This window comes from Oryctolagus cuniculus, chromosome 1 (assembly GCF_051225735.1).
Source record: "Oryctolagus cuniculus isolate XC-2025 breed Fujian yellow rabbit chromosome 1, ASM5122573v1, whole genome shotgun sequence".
In the NCBI taxonomy this organism is placed as follows: Eukaryota; Metazoa; Chordata; class Mammalia; order Lagomorpha; family Leporidae; genus Oryctolagus; species Oryctolagus cuniculus.
The window spans coordinates 136,491,620-136,513,329 of NC_142867.1; the positions used below are offsets into that span (position 1 = coordinate 136,491,620).

General features: G+C 39.3%; 1 protein-coding gene across 25 annotated transcripts in view; it reads right to left on the minus strand.

Annotated features, from left to right (window-relative positions):
* The window catches only part of AGTPBP1 (ATP/GTP binding carboxypeptidase 1), a 182,910-nt gene that overhangs the window by 48,271 nt on the left and 112,929 nt on the right, over positions 1-21,710 (minus strand). For all 25 annotated transcript variants that reach the window (XR_016222756.1, XM_070049197.2, XM_070049205.2 and 22 more), the window contains 3 exons: positions 20,110-20,193; positions 19,413-19,499; positions 19,172-19,320 (listed from right to left, as the gene is read on the minus strand). Coding sequence is in view for 24 of the 25 variants with exons in the window: in XM_070049197.2 (XP_069905298.1) it covers positions 19,172-19,320; positions 19,413-19,499; positions 20,110-20,193 (320 nt within the window). In the remaining variant the exon portion in view is untranslated. The remainder of the gene's footprint in view (positions 1-19,171; positions 19,321-19,412; positions 19,500-20,109; positions 20,194-21,710) is intronic.

Consider the following 21,710-nt stretch of genomic DNA (forward strand, 5'->3'; position numbering starts at 1 on the left):
GAAGCTAAAAAATTTCTTCACATGAAAGAAAATGGAAACACAGTATACCAAAACCTATGGGATACAACAAAAGCAGCAGTAAGAGGGAAGTCTGTAGTAACCAATGCCTGCATTAAAAAAGAAAAAAAGGGGGTGAAGTCACAAAGAACTTACTACTGCACCTCAAGGAACTAGAAAGAAAAACAAAAACAAACCAAACCCAAAACTGATAGACTGATACAAACAACAAAACTCAGAACACAAATAAATGACACAGAGACCAAAAAACAACACACAAAAATAGGATCAATGAAGCAAAGAGCTGGTTCTTTGAAAATACAAAAAAAGTTGATGAATTCTTAGTGAGACTAAGAAAAAAGAAAGGATTTAAACACATAGAATCAGACAGAAGAAAAGAGACATTATGATTGACACTACAGAAATATAAGGCATTATTAAAGATTACTATGAAGTTATATGAACAAATCCATTAATTTTGAAGAAATGGACAAATTCTCAGACACATATGCCTTATCAAAACTGAATCACAAGGAAAGAGAATACCTACACAGACCAGTCTTAAGTACTGAGATTGAATCTGTCATTAAAAAAAAAAAGGAAAGAAAAAACTCCCATCAAAGTCAACTGGCTTTACTGTTGAATTACACCAAACTGTTTTTTAAGATTTATTTCTTTTTTTTTCTAAGATTTATTTATTTTTAATTCAAAGTCAGGGCTACACAGAGAGAGGAGAGGCAGAGAAAGAGAGAGAGAGAGGTCTCCCATCCGATGGTTCACTTCCCAACTGGCTGCAACAGCCAGAGCTGTGCAATCCAAAGCCAGGAGCCAGGAGCTTCTTCCAGGTGTCCCACACAGGTGCAAGGTCCCAAGACTTGGGCCATCATCTATTGCTTTCCAGGCCAGAGCAGAAAACTGGATGGGAAGTGGAGCAGCCGAGTGTCGAACCAGTGCCCATATGGGATGCCGGTGCTTCAGGCCAGGGCGTTAACCTGCTGCACCACAGCGCTGGCCTGAAGATTTATTTTCTTTACTTACTTACTTACTTGGAAGGCAGAGTTGGGGGTGGGCCAGGAAGGGGTGAGACCTTCCAGCCACTGATATGCTTCACTCTCCAAATGGCCGTAATGGCTGGAGCTGCTCTAGGCTGAAGTCAGGAGCCCAGAACTCCATCCAGGTCTCCCATGTGGCGAGGAGCCCACATACTTGGGCCAGCTTTCCCAGGAGAAAGCTCAATCAGAAGCAGGGCTGCACTTGAGCATCGTTGGAAGCAGCAGTTTAACCCACTGCACCACACCCCGATCCCCTTCTACCGAACTTTTAAAGAAGAAAAATGCCAATCATTCTGAAATTATTACCAAAAATAAAAGAGGAAGGAATCCTTCCAAATTCATTCTATGAGGCCAGCATTACCTTGAAACAAAAACCAGGCAAGAACACACACACACGCTACAAATCAATATCCTTGGTAAATACAGATGCAAAAATCCTCAAAAAAATAGTAGGAGAGCGTATGAAACGGCACATTCAATAGATCTTCTGACCATGATCTAGTCATTCCAGGGATTCCAGGGTTCAACACATGCAAATCAACAAACATAATATACCACATTAACAGAATGAAGGGCAAAAATCATATGATCAACAAAAGGCAAATAATAAAAGCCAACATGCCTTCAAGATAAAACTGAACAAACTCAGTACAGAAGGAACACACCTCAGTATAATGAAGACCATATATAACAAGTCAGCAGCTAACATCATACTGAACAGGGAAAAGGATGCTCACAAGACAAGGATATCCATTTCTACCACTCCTATTTAACATAATACTGGAGATCCTAGTTACCGTGATCAGGCAAGAGAAAGAAACAAAAGGAATCTAAACTAGAGAGAAGGGACTCCACTGTCACTATTTACAGATGACATGACCTTACCCATAGAAAACCTCCATGGAGCCAGCATCAGGGTATGGAGGGCTAAGACCATCTGCAATGCCCGCATCAGTTCAAGTCTCAGCTGCCTACTTCCCATCCACCTCCCTAGTATTTCACCTGGGAAAGCAGAAGACGCCTGAATACCGGGGCCCCTGCCAACCACATGGGAGACCTGGATGGGCTTCCAGGCTCCTGGCTTTGCCCTGGCAGAGCCCAGGCTGTTGTGGCCATCTGGAGAGTGAACCTGGCCATCTGGAGAGTGAACCAATGGATGGAAGATCAATCAATCAATCTCTGTCTCTCCCTCTCCATATGTAACTCTATCTTTCAAATAATAAATAAATAAATATTTTTATTTGTTAAAGATTTTATTTATTTGAGAAGTAGAGTTACAGACAGTGAGAGAGAGAGACAGAAAGAAAGGTCTTCCTTCTGTTGGTTTACTTCCCCAAATGGCCACAATGGCCAGAGTTGCACTGATCTGAAGCCAGGAGCCTCTCTCAGGTCTCCCATGCAGGGACAGGGGCTCAAGTACTCGGGCCATCCTCTACTGCTTTCCCAGGCCACAGCAGAGAACTGGATTGGAAGAGGAGCAGCCGGGACTAGAACAGGCACCCATATGGGATGCTGGCACTGCAGGTGGAGGATTAACCAGGTGAGCCACGGTGCCGGCCCCATAAATAAATAAATCTTAAATGAAAAGCTCTGGGCCAGCACCACGGCTCACTAGGCTAATCCTCCGCCTGCAGCGCCGGCACCCCGGGTTCTAGTCCCAGTTGGGATGCCGGATTCTGTCCCGGTTGCTCCTCTTCCACTCCAGCTCTATGCTGTGGCCCAGGAGTGCAGTGGAGGATGGTGCGAGTGCTTGGGTCCTGCACCTACATGGGAGACCAGGAGAGGCACCTGGCTCCAGGCTTCGGATCAGCATGGTGCACCGGCTGAAGCGGCCATTGAAGGGGTGAACCAACGGAAAAGGAAGACCTTTCTCTCTCTCTCACTGTCCACTCTGTCAAAAAAGACAAAAAAAAAAGCTCTGAAGACTCCACCAAAAAGCTGCTAGAGTGAAAGAATTCAGCAAAGTTCTGGATACAGTCAATATACCAAAATCAGTAGCACTGTTAAACACCAATAGTCAATTATCTGGGCGTCAGTGCTATGGCATAGTGGGTAAAGCTGCTGCCTGCAGTGCCAGCATCCCATATGGGCACCGGTTCTAGTTCCAAAGACCCCAAATAGCCAAAGCAATCTTTAATAAAAAGGACAAAGCAGAAGGCACTCCACTATCTGACTTTAGAACAGATTACAAAGCTACAGTAATTGAAACATGGTATTGGCAAAAAACAGATCCAAATACCAATGGAGTAGAATAGAAACCCTAGAAGTAAACCTACACAACTACAGTCAATTAGTCTCCGACACAGGTGCTGAGAACATGCATTGGAAAAAGGATGGTCTTTTTAATAAATAGTAATGGGAAAATTAGATAGCCATATACAGAAAAGTAAAACTAGATCCCTATCTCTCACCATGTACAAGAATCAAGTCGGGGCCAGCGCTGTGGTGTAGTGGGTAAAGCCACCGCCTGCAGTGCCAGCATGCCATATGGGCACTGGTTTGAGTCCCAGCTGGTCCACTTCCAATCCAGCTCTCTGCTATGGCCTGGGAAAGCAGTAGAAGATGCCCCAAGTCCTTGGGCCCCTGCTCCAACGTGGGAGACCCAGAAGAAGCTCCTGGCTCCTGGCTTCTGATCGGCACAGCTCCGGCCGTTGTGGCCACTTAGGGAGTGAACCAGTGGATGGAAGACACCTCTCTCTCTCTCTCTGCCTCTCCTCTCTGTGTAACTCTGACTTCCAAATAAATAAATAAATCTTTAGGAAAAAAAAAAAGAATCAAGTCAAAGTGGATTAAAAACCTAAATGTGAGACCTGAATCTTTAAAACTACTACAAGAAAACATAGCAAAAACACTTCAGGACATGGGAACAGCAAGGATTTTCTGGGTCAGATCTCAAAAGCACAGGAAACAAAAGCAAAAACAGACAAACAGGATTTCATCCAACTAAAAAGCTTCTGCAAGACAAATGACACAATCAAGAGAGTAAAGAGACAACCTACAGAGTAGAGGAACATATTTGCAAGCAGTATGAACATGTAATAAGGGGTTAAGATCTAAATATGTAAGAATGTCAATAGAAAACCAAAAACAAAAACAAAATCCTAATTCGAAAATAGGCAGATTCAGACATTTCTCAAAGGAAGAAATATATATGGCCAACAGGTACATGGAAACACACTTCACATCACTAACCACCAGGGAAATACAAATCAAAACCACAGTGAGAAACCACTTCACTTCAATGAGATGGGCTACCATGAAAAAGATGAAAGGTAAGTTTTGGCCTGGACGTGGAGTAAGGGAAGACTGCACGCTCCTGGTGAGTGTAAATTAGCGTGGCCATCGTGTAAAACAGTATGGAGGGTTCCTCACCAAAAAGAAAAGGGAGGGGGGTCTGTCATATGAGTCAGCAGTGCCACTCCTGGGCGTTTATGGAGGGGAAGTGCAGTCAGTCTGCTGGGGACATCTGCACTACCGTGTTCACTGCAGCACTATTCACAATAACCAAGAAAGGGACAGAGACAACGTGGTACATACACAGGGCAATACTAACCCAGCCACAAAAATGGATGAAATAGTTTCATGGGCGGCAACATGGATGGAACCAGAGGTCATCATGGTAGGTGAAACAAGACAAATATCACGTGATCTTACTTAAAAAAACAGGTGATCTCATAGGAGCTGAAAATACAATGGCAGTTACCAGCGGCTGGGGAGGGAAGTGGTGGGGAAAGGTTGATTGACAGGTACTAGGCTATGATTAGCTAGGAGTAGGAAGTTCTGGGGATGAAATCCTGTCATTTGCAGCAAAATATATGGAGCTGGAGACATGGTGTTGATTGAAATTAACCAGACACAGCAAGATAAATACCACATGTCCTCCCTATAGTGGCAGCCACAATTAAACAAAGAAAACAAACAACAAGGCCCTCAATCTACACACAGAATGTTAATGAGTAGAGGTCAGGAGAGGAGGCAAAGACAAAGGAAGTATGGAGTAAAAAAACAACAGAGGAAGCTGACTAAGGCTATTTATTGTGACAAAGATAATAATAAAATGTTAACAGGAAAATGAGGTGAGGGGTACATGGGGACTCTTTGTATCACCCTTCATAATTTTTGTTTTATAAATTTAAAATATTTTGAAATAAAATGTTAAATTTTAAATGCAAAAAATGATGGGAAAAAGAAGTTCTGGGGTTCTACTGCATGGTATTTTTCTCTATATTTTTTCTCTTAAAAAAATCTAGAAGATGGGATTTTGGATGCTTTCTCTTTAAAAGGAAATGTTAAATGCTTAAAAGGAAAAATAACTTTACCCTGATTGGATATTACACAAAGTATATATGCAACGAAACATCACACAGTACCCCACAAATAATCAGGATTTTTGTATCTGTTAAAATTTCTTATAAAAGATAAAAAAACTTTTAAAGAAGAAAAAATTTAAATAGCCACATGTAGCTGGTGGCTATTGCATTAGCATTGTTCTAGATAATCTGCAACAGCAGATTTAAATTTTGTCTCCTGGACTTTTTTAAAGAAGAGTATATAATTTCCAAGTGCCAAATTTTTAATCATTTTTTTTTGTTGATCCCTAATAATATTTTGGTACATAAGCAATGACATCTGTAGAGTTTTTTAAAAATTTTAAAGATTTATCTGAAAGGCAGAGTTGGTGGCGGGGTTGAGAGAGAAAGGGAGAGAGAGATCAATCTTCTATCTGCTGGTCCACTCCCCAAATGGGCACAACAGCCAGGGCTGGGCTGGGCCAGGCTGAAGCCAAAGGCCTGAAACTCCAAATCCAGTCTCCCACAAGGGTGGCAGGGGCTCAGCATTTGGGCTGTCCTCCCGTGCTTTCCCAAAAGCATCATCAGGGAGCTGACTGGGAAGTGGGAAATGGGAAACAGAGCAGCCAGAACTCAAACTGACACTCATACGGAATGCTGGCACTGCAGGCAACAGCTTAACCCGCTGGGCCATGATGCTGGCCCCTGCAGAGATTTTTTTAAAAATCAGTATCTTCTTTGTAACAAAATATATAACAAACTTTAAATGTTTCATGAACCTAAAGAAGATTACTACAAAGCGAAGGTACATACTCCCTCCAAAAAACTGCTCCCAGGGTCCTTTACAAATGAATTCTTTCACACTTCATCAAACACTTCAACTCGCAGACATTTTAGCCCTCCCCCCATTTGTTTTGTGATATTTTTTGCAGTCCGTATGCTATTTTATCCTATGGGCAAATGCTCATGGGCCTTCTGTCCATAACCCTAATAGGTAACCTACTTATTTCCTCCATCTTAGTTTCTTTCTACTACTTACTAAATGCTTTTCTTCTCCTTTACCTTCCTCCTTCACTGGCTTGGATGCATTTCCTCACACTTCCTTTTCTTCTTCCTTAACACGGAGGCTTTCTATGGTACTTTCCAATTCCACTTCCCATCCTTAAGTCATGACCAACTGATGCTTTTCTAACATTACACCAGATGAAAGCCATTATGCCAAGACAAGCTGATTTTCACTTCTCCCACATTACCCTCTTAAAACATTTTCAGTTAACACAATTATACGTAGCAAGTCTTATATCTGCCGACTTTGTGCTCATCGATCTTTCTCAGAGAAGGATCAGGCAGTCTATCTTCTGAATTCTTATATACTCCAACATGCCATTTTTGGCAGGGACAAACAAATTATAGATGTTGCAAAGGCCACCTGACTGTCTTCCAGCTTACAGCACCACTGATGAGTCATCCAAAACTAGTTTAATTTTTCCCTACGCAGGACAACATGGTGATTAAGCCCATGCAATCCACAAACAGACCACCAGGGCTTGAATTCTAACTTCACCACTAGCCTTGGATGTGTTATTAACCCTCTACGCTTCCATTTTCTCTCCTGTAAAATCAGAGTAACAACCTTGCTGGTTGGTTGCTGTTGAATTAAAAGCACTATATGTGTTAGCACTTAGAACAAGGCCTGGCAAGCACATGGTAAAGAGTCAATGGATGTCACATGTTGTTGTTGTTATTTCAAGTAATTCACTCTTTTAAAGTCAAAGATGTTCAGATTTTTCTCTTTATAGCTAAAAATCAGCAGTTTCGCTGGAACACATACACGATGTTTGCCTTTCTTATCCCTAACTGGAACTGTCCACGTTCATCCGGATTGCTTAGAAGCAGCAACAGTCCAATGGCTGACTTCAGACTGGGGCAGGGGGAGGGGCAAGGGAATCCTTATGTGTCTTGAGCCCAAAATCAAGGACACTCCGAAGAAATAACAGGGACATGGCAAGAACCAATGTGAAAGGGAGCCTACTGGTTAAAGCCTGGCCAACCTGAGCATCAAAATAAATAATGATAGCAACAGATTAACCCACTGAGTACAGGCAGAAACCAAGTCTATATGAATATTAATAAAGTGAAAGCTTGAGCAGGCACAAGATAGTTATAAAGTCTCAAAATACTGAAATGTAAAATACAAGCTAATTACGAAAACAAAAAGGGTGGCTTTATAATGAGAAACCCTAGTACCCCCCAACTTAAGCAAGTTAACATCAGAAATGGGACAAAAGAAAATTCTGTGCCACCAGAACACATCGGTTCTGTGATATTCCTGCCAAAGACGCATAACTTACATCAAACCATAAGGAACACGAGGCAAGTCCAAACTGAGAACCGTTCTACAAAACAGGCCTATTTTCAAAGCATGAAGGCCACGAATTTCAAAGGCTGCGAATGTGGTTTGGAGCTAAATTCTCAGACTGAGGAAAAACTGGAGCCTTGACATGGGTCTCATGATTAGAAGGAATTCACGATATCAATGGTAATTTCCGGATCCTGAGAGTTACACTGTAGTGCTACGGAAAAATGCCACTATATGGAAAAATTCGGGTAGAAAATATGCCCGAAGCCTTCTACGACAATGCAGCATCAATTCAGATGCTCGGGACCACCCGGATAACGCGTACAGCTTTCCCTTAAATTTGAAATTATTTCATAGTAAAATATTCAGAGAAACTTGATGATTACAAATGGAACTGGGATCTCGTTGACATCTATTTTGTGCCTGCTCACTTTATGTCCCCAGTGGGATCTTTTCCACAGTGCATTCAACCACTGCCTCATGCACTGGACAAACACTGCCTGAACATCTACTAAATGCCATGGTATGAATGCTGACCACAGTCAACAGCAGGAGCGCCATTCCTGATCTCAAGGAGCTTATAAACAAGGTGGGGGGGGGGGGTGTTGCCAGGAAGGGTATTCATCAGTCACACACATAACATAAATCTGTAAAAAGTCCACCGAAAGAAAGAAATTTATGAGGAACATCTGTCAAGGAGACCGCTCCGGTCTGGGGAGACAGAGAAGACTCCCCTGGTCCAGAGACAGCTCATCTCGGAGGTATGGAATTCTCTAATGTGAGCCTGGGGCTGGAACAGCACAACCTAGAATCCAAATTTCTGCATTGTTGCCTGGTTCCAAATGCATCCAATTTATGCAAGAAGGTAATTAAAATCCTCATATATCTGAGAGAAGGCAGAGAGAACGTGAGAGAGAAGCCTGCTACTAAAGCTTCCAGATACTAAAAAGTCAAGACTGCCATCTAGTGGTACTTTGAGTAAATCCTTTTCAAGGAATGGGTGGAGGGGGAGGGTAAGAGGAGATGTGGCACATTATTGGAGGGAGCCTACACTCTCACATTCAGCATTCAAAGGCAGCACTCTCTTCAGAAATAAGAACAAAGCAACAAATGTAAATGCTGTGAACTGCTTAACATGATGATCATTCATTTGTGAGAAAACCAAGTATTTAACAGAATCACCTAAAAAATCTCAAGGAAAAGAGTGGCCAGGAGAGGGCACTGCCAAAGAACACGGCCTCTATTAGGCACATATTCCACCATCCAACCAACACCTAAAGACTCCCTCGACCACCAAGCGCTCATCAAGTGCAGGAGAACGCCGGCAGACAGCTGCTTCTAAGTATTACGTCCTCATTGCAATCCTGTGAACTTCAATCGTGTGGACAAGTTTCCACAGCAGGCATTTCCCAGGGTCCTCAGCACCACCCCCAGAATGAATTCAAAAGGGACCTGATGGCCACAGGGTTAATTATACATGGGTTAGTTATGATTTATTGGTCCCTTTATTCTTCTAATTGTACTGATGTTAAGACAAAACAAGATTTGCTTTATGCTATATTAACCACACAAATCGAATGGCAGATTTTCCTAAGAAAATTACATCTACTTGAACAGCCTCTTTAGTTTCTACTTACTTCCTAAATACCTACAATTGCATGGGAATAAAAAAAGAACTCACAACAAGCAATTTCATGTTAGAAAATGAGAAGAATCTCTACTAAGCTTAAGACAGATGGAATAAGACAGAGAAATCCAACGCAGAGTATGTCTCATGATCTAATTTTGGGATTTTTTTATAGATTTTACATTTTTTGGCTTCCACAGCTAAGAGAAATGTCACACTACACTTGAGGTCCATTAAAGATTAACAAATAGAAAAAAAAGTAAAGAAGTAAAAAAACAGAAAGCATAAGAAACCAAAAATAGCAATATAAGACAACTTTAAACAGGTTAAAAACACCTATTAAAAGAAAAAAAGTCAAACATCAAAATTCAGCTCTACAAAAACCAAAGGCAAAGAAAACTCAAAACATCACACAAATTCAACTGAAAACAACATAAAATAGAATTCAGGACTAAAGATCTTGGGTGAGATGATGTGAATACTTTAGGTACTATAAAAAGGTAAACACAGCAGGAAGACAGAAAAACTGCAAATACTTTTTCCAAATAATACTGCATCAAAATAAGAGAAAAAAATTTGAAATGTGGGACAGGAACACAAGAGAACTGAAGAACGGCCGAATTTAACTGTTAGGAGGATAGAGAAAGCCAGACTAAACCAGGATTCAAAAAACGGAATGAACAGGATGCACGTTGTAACACAGCAGACCAGAACACTACCTGGGAGACCTGCATTTTTCCAGACAGAAACACCCGGGATAAAATCCCGCCTATGTTTTGGATCCAGCTTCCCGCCAATGCACCTGCCGGGCACCAGACGATGGTCCAAGTGCTTGGGCCCTTGCCTCCCACATGGGAGACCTGGATGGAGTTCCCAGCTCCTGACTTCAGCCTGACCCAATTTTAGCTGTTGTGGGCATTTGGAGAGTGACTCACTGTATGGAAATCTTTCTTTCTGTCCCTCCCTTCCTCTCTCTCTGTCATGCTGCCTTTAAAATAAATAAGTAAAACATTTTTAAAAAGAAAACTGGATGAACAAATCTACACAACTAAATGTGAAATTAGCGTAGGTACATCTTGCTATCTGCCCCCCAAGTTCCTGACACAAAGCTCCTCAAAGACTTAAGATGTATCATGTGACAAGGGTGCTAGGAGAACCTTTTGCCCCAAGATGTGGTCAGTGATCTCAGCTCCTGGTGTACAGTTCCTAAAATACTTGTCATTTTGTAAGTTGCAGGAGTGCTGGGAGTTTTTTACCACTATATTTGGTTTTTGACCTGGGTTCCTGACAAACAGCTGCTAAATAAATCTCTCAGAATACCCTGGGTAATAGGAGCACCTTTGGTTCTACTTGGCTCCTTGCATAGGGGCTGGTCAGCAGAAAGGCCAATCACCATTGGAAGCCTGGAACGTTCAGTTCCACCCCACATCCTCCAGGGAGAGGAAAGGAGCTGGAGATGGAGTGATCATCAGAGCTATAAAAAAACAGGTATTCGGGTCAGAGAGGGAGTTTCTGAGTTGATTAATCCTTCCAGACGTCATTAGAGTGGTGCACCCCCACTCCCCAAGGAAAGATGCTCCTACACTTGGGGCCCTCTGGGCTCCACCCTATATACCTTTCATGTGGCTGTTCACCCGTATCCTTTACAATCAGTCAATGAACCCACAAGTTTCCTGAGTTCTGGGAGCCATCGTCGTAAACAATCACCCAGCCTGAAGAGGGGATTGTGGGAACCTCTGATCTGTAGTCAATTCAGACACATGAAGTGTGGTAACCTGGGGAATCACTACTTCCAACCAGCATCTGAAGTTGGGGTAGAACTGGGGGTTGGTGGGTGTCTATGCCCTTAACCCACCAGGTCTGCTCTAATTCCAGGTGGTGCTGTAACTGAATTGTAGGACATCCAGCTGTGATGTTGAAGAACAGGAGACTTGCAATGTGTGGGCCAATTATCACACAATTGGGCACAGAAGGGTTGAAGTGGCATGAGTAGTAAGAAAAAACCAAGAACTTTTTTTTTATGATTTGGTGAAACAAAATTTATAACTAAGTACCAAGTGATAAGATATCCACATAATTTTTATATTTTATATATTAACTTCCACAAATTACAGAAAATGTGGCATTTGCCTTTCTAGGTCTAGCTTATTTCACTTAGCATAACAATCTCCAGTTGCATCCACTTTGTTGCGAATGTCAGGATTTCATTCTTTTTACGGCTGAGTAATATTCCATCATGTATATAGATCACATTTTCTTTACCCAGACAGACATCTAGGTTGATTCCATATCTTTGCTATTGTGAACTGATAACCCATAAACATGGGTGTGCAAGTATTTCATATGCTAATTTAATTTCCTTTGGATATATTCCCAGGAGTAGGATAGGTGGATCATATGGTAGATCCATTCTCCATTCTGTTTTCCATAATAGTTCAACCAATATGCATTCTTACCAATAGTGTATTCAGGTACCTATCTCAAACACAACTTCACTGAACATTTATTATTTTTTGATTTTTGGAATAATAGCCATTCTAACTGGAGGGAAGTGATACCTCACTGTGGTTTTGATTTTCATTTCCCAGATAACCAACAATCCTGAGCATTTTTTTCATGTATTTCATCCTATGAAAATTGCCTGTTCATATCCTTTGCCCATTTCTAACTGGATTGTTTTGTTGCTGTTGAATTTCCTGAGCTCCTTATACATTCTAGATATTAATCCTTTAATGGAAGTATAGTTTGCGGTCTGTCACTTGCCTCTTCACTTTGTTGTTTCCTTCACTGTGCAGAGCTTCTTAACTTGATAAAATTCAATTTGTCTATTTTTGTTTTTATTGCCTGTGTTTCTGGAGCCTTATGCAAGAAGTCTATGCCTGAGCCAATGTCTGGCAGTGTTTTCCCTATATTTTCCTCTAATAATTTGATAGTTTCAGGATTAAAATTCAGATTGTTGAACCACTGTGAGTTAATTTTTCTGCAAGGTTTAAGGTAGGGGTCTTGTTTAAAACGTCTGCATTTGGAAATACAATTTTCCCAACACCACTTGTTGAAGAGAATGCTTTTTCCAGGGAATGATTTCAGCTCTTTTGTAGGTTGTAGATGTGTGGGTTGATTTCTGGGGTTTCTATTCTTTTCCATTCATCTACATGTCTATTTTTGTGCCAGTACTAGGCTATTCAGATTATACAGACTTGTCTTAAAATCTGGTATTGTGATGCCTCCAGCTTTATTTTTATTGTTTAAAATTGCTTTGGCTATTTGGGGTCTTTTGTGTTCCATATGAATTTTAGGATTGTTTTTTCTAGCTCTGTGAAGATTGTCCTTATAATTTTTATTGGGATTGCACTGAATGTGTAAATTGCTTTGGGTAGTAGGGACATTTTGATTATATTAATTCTTCAGATCTATGAACATGTTATTTTCCATGTTTGGGTGTGTGTGGGTGTGTGGTCTTCTATGAAAATTATGCTGTGGGGTGAGCACTTTGTTAAGTGGTGGGCTACCCACACCCCGCATCAGAATGCTTGGGTTCAAGTCTCAGCTCTACTCTTGATTCTGGCTTCTGGCTAACACCTGCTGCCCTGGGGAGCAGCAGGTGATGGCTCAAGTACTCAGTTCTCCACCACTCGTGATGGAGTCCTGACTTTAGTCCCAGGCTCCTGGTTTCAGCCCAACCCAGCCCCAGATGTTGTGGATATTTGGGAGTGAACTAGCAGATGAAAGATCTTTCTGTCTCTGTCTCTCTGATTTTCAAATAAATAAAATTAATTTTTAAAAAATTATGCTGCCTACAAAGATTACACATGACTTTCTAAGTGTCTATGAAAACAAGAAGTAGCCAGATATTAAATTATAAAAATATTGCAAATGATACGTTCTATATGCCTGAGGACAAAATGGGTTAAAATTTGAAAATAATGAGAAAAGTTCAAACAAAATAATTCCAACTAAAAATATAACAAATCCCTTCCTAAATAATTCTTAAGTCAAAAATGGAAGGATATCAACACTCCAAACAATTAGAAGAAATATAAAACAAAGCGACTTTACCATTAAAATCTGAAGGGAATACAGAGTTGTAAAAAGGAGCAAATGCAAAACTTAAAATGCTTTGATCATCAAACAAAAAAAAAATAAGAGCTTGGTTTTGTTATTTTTTTTTTTTTAAGATTGATTTATTTATTTGAAAGACAGAGTTACAGAGGCACAGAGAGAGAGAGAGATCTTCCATCTGCTGGTTCACTCCCAAATTGGCTGCAACAGCCAGAGCAGGACCAATCTGAAGCCAGGATCCAGGAGCTTCTTCCAGGTCTTCCATATGGGTTCAGGGGCCCAAGGACTTGAGCCATCTTCTACTGCTTTCCCAGGCCGTAACAGAGAGCTGGATTGGAAGTGGAGCAGCCGGGAATTGAACCAGTGCTCACATGGGATGCCAGCACTGCAGGCAGTAGTATTACTTGCTATGCCTAGCATTGGTCCCAAGAGCTTGGTTTTTAAAAATGTTAAAACAATATCAAATGTTTAGTTAAAGGGTTGTGAGGCCCACATCCTGTAACAGAGTACCTGGGTTCAATGCCCAGGTCTGACTCCCAACTCCAGTTTCTTACTAATGAAGACCCTGGGAGTTAGCATGATGGCTCAAGTGACTGGATTTCTGCCACTCATGTGGGAGACCTGGATCAAGTTCTTGGCTCACAGCTCTGGCTCCAGGCCTGGTTGTTAATAGGCATACTTTGCAAGTGAACTGCTGGGTGGGAGTGTTTCTCTCTCTCTCTCTCTCCCCCTCTCATAAAAATAAATTTTAAAAAGTAAAAAATAATAAAAATAAAATAATAAAACAAAATCGTGTTTTAAGTCAAGAAAGAAAGAAAGACACATACTGAAAATGCCACATACAAAAATCTCTGCTACTTGAAACTTCTCTACCTCATGACTAGTGAGATAAAACCTTTAAACAAAATACTAACAACAAGGCAAAGCTTTTTAAACAAAATACTAACAAAGAAATGGTATGTTAAAAGATCAATCCATGTGGCAAGCGGCCTTATTTCTGAAATTCAAGGATGGTTTAATGATGGGAACATTATTAATAGTATACAATCCACCAACATATAATGGCATTATACAGTTATATATACTGACAAATATGAAAAATAAAGTAACTGACTTTTAAAACCAAGTAAAAAGAAATTCTTAATGTGAGAAAGAATATCTATCTCTAAATAAGAGTTAACATGTTTAATGTAAATACTAGTAGCATTCTCATTAAAAAAAATAAATCAAGGCTGTCCAATGCTGTTTTAATTTTAGAACCTTTAATTCTCAAAGGTTCTATCCGTAAACAATGAAGTAATGAAAGACACACAATATAACCATGAAAAACAGAAATTCTAGGTACATCCACAGTAGAGCCATGAGAAGTTATAAAAAGTTCAGTACTGAGACTAATCTTCAAGTAAATTAATAAATCAATATTAGGTTTTAAAATAGAAGAGAACACTTTAAGAATAACATCAAAAAGCATATTAAAAACTTTTAAGAATAAATATAAATACAAATATAGAAAACTTATAAAAACAAAACTAAAAAACTTAGGTGAGGGCACAAAATAATTGAAAAACAAAATATACCATGATCCTAGGTAGCAGAACTTAAATTTTTAAAAATCCTCTCCAAATTATTCTATAAATCTACTACAATGGAAATTTTTGGCACTTGATAAAATTGTTGTGAATGGTATTTAGAATAAACTGTTCAGAAAAAAATGAGTAGAAAAAGTTTTTGAAAAAAAATGACAGAATATTAAGCTACATTATAAAGTCAAAATAATTTAAAAATAAAATGGTACTAGGGCAACAAATAGTTCCCAAATATGAGTGGGCACTTAGGATCATAGCTTATGAGAACTGTGATATTACAACCTAACAGGGACACAGAATGACTCAACTCAAATTCAAAATGTGAGGAACTCCGCGCAAGACAGGGTGTGTGACCACTTATCAACCAATTTCTAATCTGTGTGTACTAATCTAACCATTTGCTGTACCTGCTAACAGAGAAACAAGGCATGGTGTCTCTAAGCAATGTTTCCCACCCTTCTTTTACTTGTGGTCAGGTACGCAGCGGCAAATGAGTTATAAATGTGAGATGTTGGACAACTCAATAAATTCATTAAAGCAGCATTTCTAAACTCTGATGAATTAGAGAAAGTTCAGTCAAAGCTACTTTACTAAGAATAGGATTAACTTAAATCCCAATTCACAGAAGATATCTAAATAAATTCAGATGGATGAAATCAAATATAAGCCTACTATCAAACATCCATCCAACAGGGTGAACTAAAGGACCCATTTCCCCCTGATTCTCAGCAACGTCTGTTCACTCTCAATGGGAAATTCTCTTTCTAGGAATTCATGGCAAAGTATAAGTAAGGAGATCTACTTCAAGACAGCTTGTAATTCTGAAATGCTGCCATAGACTTAAATTTCTGTCAATCTGTTACCATTTATTACACATTATTCAATAGATTTACTACACACTATTACACAGATATTATTTACAACGTTGCTGGATAATAGTTAAGGACAGAGGGGAAAATTTTGCAAATGACTGTGTAGCTTTAAAAAATGCAGTGTTGCAAACGAGTTTTCAAACTGCAACCTCAAATCTATAAAAGGGTAAAATTTAATTGTAAAATTATGTGAGTCAGTTTACTAAGACAGACAGCAAGTATTAAAGATTGGTTGTCTGGATGTTCTCTTCTTTCCTACCTAGTTTCTTCTCCACACTGTTTTAATCTTGCTAAATCTCAAATATATTCTTAGTTTCCACTGCTTTGTAATCAGAAAAAAAAGATGTATGTCTAGAGGGCACACAGATGAGGAAATTCCACTTCCATGAACTTGTAACTAAGAAATTACATACACAAATATAAGTATAATAATGTTCATCTAAGTAATATTTAAATAGAAAATAATTAGAAATAAATGCCTAACAAAGTTTTGAAAAAATAAATTACAACACACCTCCACTGGATGTCCATTAAAACCCTGCTTCAGAAAAGTATTGCTGACAACATAATATTTGATTAAAATATAGAATACAAAATTACCTGGTTATGGCTCTCATTCTGAACAGCAGGTACCTGACTATGTGTATGCAGAGATCATACACAGCATTATTTTAGCTGGTGGGAACCGACAGATGATTATCTCTGGGTGCTGTATTGTCAATAGTTTTAATTTTATTCCTAAGACCATTCTGTTTTCCAAATTCTCTACAAAGTCGGTTTGGAAAATGTGATATATACATACAAGAATACCAAAGGAGAAAGGGGAAGTAGGAGAGGAAATTTAAAAATAAAGCAACCATCTGTCCCGCTGCTTTGATTTAGATTTAGTTACAGAATCTTAAAATTTCAAATGACACTAAAGGAAGAAATTATTCTATCTACCACATGGAGGTACAAGTATTTTTCTATCTTTCTTTCTTTTTTTAATCAGGAAGCACTGCTCCAAATGCACACTTCTAATTTTCAGGTTTAAAACATTTAATAAAGTTTCAAGTGTAGAGTATTATCTTTTAAATTAATAAATAAATGTTATTAATAAAAATATCTATTTGTAACACTATTTGAAAATTACATGGACATATGAAGTATAAATCTGGCTGAATATTTTACTCTTGAGAAATACCCAAAATATGAATAAAATTAATTTAACTATTCTTCTGTCTTCCAAAAATATTATGCCTAAAAATGTTAACACCTACTTTTGAGTTAAATATGGAAAACATAAGATTTATTAATTTTGATGATCATTATATGTGATTATTTTTATATGAAAGGTGAAGGTCACTTAATAAAAGTTTCTGAGAAATATTACGTGCAATGATTGGTAGTTATTCACTAAACTCACAAAAATCAAGAATGTGAAATAGACTACATCAATAATACTCATAACAGTATTAAACAAACCAACATAACCACTGAAGAAACTTTAGTAAAAATACATACTTTAAATACATACTTTAAAATTATAAACCACTTAAAATTAATTTAAAACATTTAAATATCTGAAAAGTGTTTATAACTAAGCTAGATATATATGCTACATTATCTTCCTATAATTATTGCATTAAATAAATGAATCTGATTAAGCTCGTATCCCTAATTTTAGAGTATACAATTTCTATTTTCCACATACGCAATGACAGGTAGGAACAACCTCTTTTGGAAATATTAATTTTTCAGAAACGCCTTCTTAAAGAGTACCAAGACACTCATGCTTTCAACAACCTAGAGGACTCCTTTGAAACAGACAACATAGCATTATCACGCCTCAGTTGTTTAAGTCTTTTCTTTCAGATGATTGAGATCTCTTGAGATTTTGGAACTCATCACACACAATACAAATTTCTCCTCAACTGCAAATGTAAGATTTTTTAATATATACCAGAAAAAAAATCTTATTTTACAGACAAAAAATTGCTATATTCAGGTTAAGTACCTGACATTTAAGGTTTCAATTTTTAAATGTTGGTGTGAAGTATACAATTATATTACTTTCCACAGACATGCCTGACTACAAAGACAAAACGTGTGACCAACAGCCCTTAGTTTTATATCTGTTAAAGTACTAAACAAAAAAGCCTTAAATGAGGCTACATATATTTAAGATTTTTGCTGGCATATTACCAAAGTTGCTTAAAGATAGTCGCGTAAGGAAAAATAGTAGAGAAAAAACAACCCTTGAAAATGTCCATAAAACCAGGAAATCCCCGGAAGACTGACCAGAAAGGAGAGGAGCCACAAATTCTCACTGGGAGGAATGAGCCAGGGGCTCTCACTGCGGACTCCATGGACCTAACAGGAGAGTAAGAGATTGCTCCAAACGACCCTACACATGCATCTGATGAGAAAAGCGACCAATTCTCAAAAAGCACAAACTGCCACAACACAGCTCTGAAACTATTAAAGAAACTGAATTCCTAGCTTAAAAGATTACCAGTGTCACTGGAGAATTCTACCAGACATCTAAGAATTAACACCAATTCTGTACAAGCACAAGGGGAATACTTGACTATTCCTCAACTCATTCTACGAGCACTACTATGATATCCAAAGCAGATACCGTACCAAAAGAAAACACTACAGATCACGCTGAGTATGAATACAAAAATTCATAACAAAATATTAGCCATGAAAACCAAGTGGGTTTTATTCCACAGATTAAAAGGCTGACTCAGGGTTCAGCACGGAGTAGGCTGGCAGAGTAGGTTAACCCTCCCCTGCACTGCCGGCATCCCATATGGGCCCCTGTTCCAGTCCCCGATGCTCCACTTCCTTTTAAGCTCCCTGCTGATGGCCTGGGAAAGCAGTAGAAGATGGCCTAAGTTCTTAGGTCCCTGCACCCTTATAGGAGACCAGGAAGAAGCTCCTGGCTCTCAAGTAAATAACTGTGTCTCTCAAGTAAATAAATAAATTAAAAAAAAAAAAAAGTTCAGTATTCAAAAAGCAATCAATTAGGCTAAAGAAGAAAAATCACATGATCAGATGGAAGCACTGGAGCACACATCATAAGTCTTTTGGTCTATTCAACTTGGATGTAATTAACTATACCTATTACATTTTAAAGCACTTGGCTATACAGCAATAACTCTTCTCATCAGAAAATCAAAGCTTAACCTATTTCAAATTTTGCATAATAAACATCTGAATTTTGCGAACTAGAGAAAACAAAAGATACTGAAACATTAAAAAAAAGTAATGGTTTTTTTAAACGTCTGTTCTACAGTTATGATGCTTATAGGCCCTCTCAATTGGGAACAAAAACTGTCTTACCATAATTAAACTGACTGTTGGACTTCTCACAGTTAATGATGTTAAACCTGTAAGCAACACCTGGCCGCATCCCACTGACTTCAAAGTAAAACCACTGATGATAGTGATTACTGTTTATATCTGAGTTCAGAATAAGATCATACTCATTTCTGAAAAGAGAAGACAAAGAAATTTAATGAAAATTCGAAAAACTTCTACACACAAATACGCACACAAAATAAGAAAATCTGAAATGACTTACTTTCTAATCTGAATTACTTTACGTAGATTCCCAGATTCAAATTTGGAGTTAAACTTTAAAATATCTCCTTCTTCTGGAACAGTGTAACTAAATAAAAATTTTAAAGCAAGTACATTAAAATACATTGCATTTAAACACTATTGCCACATCACCTTCCTCGTTACTTTCAATACCAAAAAACCTAACAAACAGATGTAAAGTACCAACTCTGGCTATTGTTTATAGACAAAAAAATCATTTATAATTAGTTAGAGACTTCCTTGTATGCTTGTACTGGTGTAAGAACTTTTGCCTCACTATCTTAAGAAAAGGCCAGACTTATTTTTAAAATCGTTTATGCCCTAACAATAATTCTAATAAACCATTCTCAGATGAAAATATTATAATTAATTTAGAAACAGAGAATATCATCTATTAGCACTAAAAAGGCACAGGAAACCTCCAGTGCAAGGGCACAGAATTCCAGCTTAAGAACACAGTACCGCTTCGTGACCTTTACCTTAACCCCATTAACAACTCACCAAAAAGCAAACAAAAGCTCGTGAGAGACTCAAGTAAACAAGCAGGATTTACCCTTAGCATAAATCCCTGCCAAAAAAGGAACACGCAGGGAAGATAAGCTAAAAGAATGTCCGCTACAATTTCTTAGCTGTTAGAATGTTGCAGTAAAATAAGTTTTTTTAAAAATCACACTTACTTTGGATTATCTAAGTCATACACCACTCGATCTATGATATCACTCTGATGTATCAGCCTCTCGATATCTTGGGCAATTTTTGTCCTGAAATCATAAAAATATGTCCAAAGTTCATTATTATGCACCAATGCAAAGCTTATACACAAGTGTTGGATGAAAAATAATAAAAAGTTCTCAAAATGAGCATTCTTCCATCTATGTATTTCATGTACAAAAAAGTATCAATACATAACAAGACAATAATCAATATTTATCAGTCTCATTCTAGAAAACAGACATGTAGAATATAACCACAAGTCCAACAGTAAAAACAGAAACAAAAACCTTCAATGTGTATTAAGACTTTTTTTAGTAATCAATTAATTTATTTGAAAAGCACAGAGACAGAGAGTGACAGCAAGAGACAGACAAGAGATCTTACATCTGCTGGTTCACTGCCCAAAGGCCTGCAACAGCCAGGGCTGGGCCAGGCTGAAGTCAGGAGCCTAGAACTCCATCTGGGTCTCCCAGTAGGGACCTTGAGCCATTACCTGCTGCCTCCCAGAGTAGGCTTTATCAGGAAACCAGAATCAAAAGCCCAGTTGATACTGGAACCTAGGCACCATGATATGGGATACAGGTATCCCAAGCTGAGTCTTTTTTTTTTTTTTTTTTTTTGGACAGGCAGAGTGGATAGTGGGAGAGAGAGAAAGGTCTTCCTTTTGCCGTTGGTTCACCCTCCAATGGCCGCCATGGCTGGCGCGCTGCAGCCAGCGCACCACGCTGATCCGAAGGCAGGAGCCAGGTGCTTCTCCTGGTCTCCCATGGGGTGCAGGGCCCAAGCACTTGGGCCATCCTCCACTGTACTCCCTGGCCACAGCAGAGAGCTGGCCTGGAAGAGGGGCAACCGGGAAAGAATCCAGCGCCCCGACCGGGACTAGAACCCGGTGTGCCGGCGCCGCTAGGTGGAGGATTAGCCTAGTGAGCCGCGGCGCTGGCCCCAAACTGAGTCTTAAACCACTGTGGCAAATGCTCACCCCTTCTATTACAACTTTCTACATAAAAATGGCATGGATCCACTACCTAACCCTTTGGCAAATCACTCTGTATACATAACAACGCATTATTACAAGCAGTAAGAAGGAGACTTTTGTAAACAAAAGAGGGAGATAAGACACCACTTAGGACAGGGACATCCATAATGCAGTCTCTGGTCGGAGTCCCGGCTACTCCCCTTCTGATTCTACCTTCCTGCCAGCGCACACCCTGGGGGGCACCAACTGACGGCTCAGGTACATGGGTCCCTGCCATCCTCATGGAAAACCCACACTGGGTTCTGGGCGCCTGTGTTCAAACTGGCCCAGCTGCAGCTGTTGAAGGTACCTGGGAGTGAACCCACAGATTCTGTCTCTGTCACTCTCCCTTTCAAAAACCACATCTATGTGGAATTTAGCTAAAAGGCAATTGGCAGTCAGCTTGTGTGTTCTGCAACGCACCCCTCTCCTGCGGTAGGGAAAGGAAACAAACACCCATCAGGGAGTGAAGGTATCCCTTCAGGATTCCCCAGGCCAGATCCCCTGCATCAGTCCAATGAAATGGACACAAACCGGAAAACTCCTAAA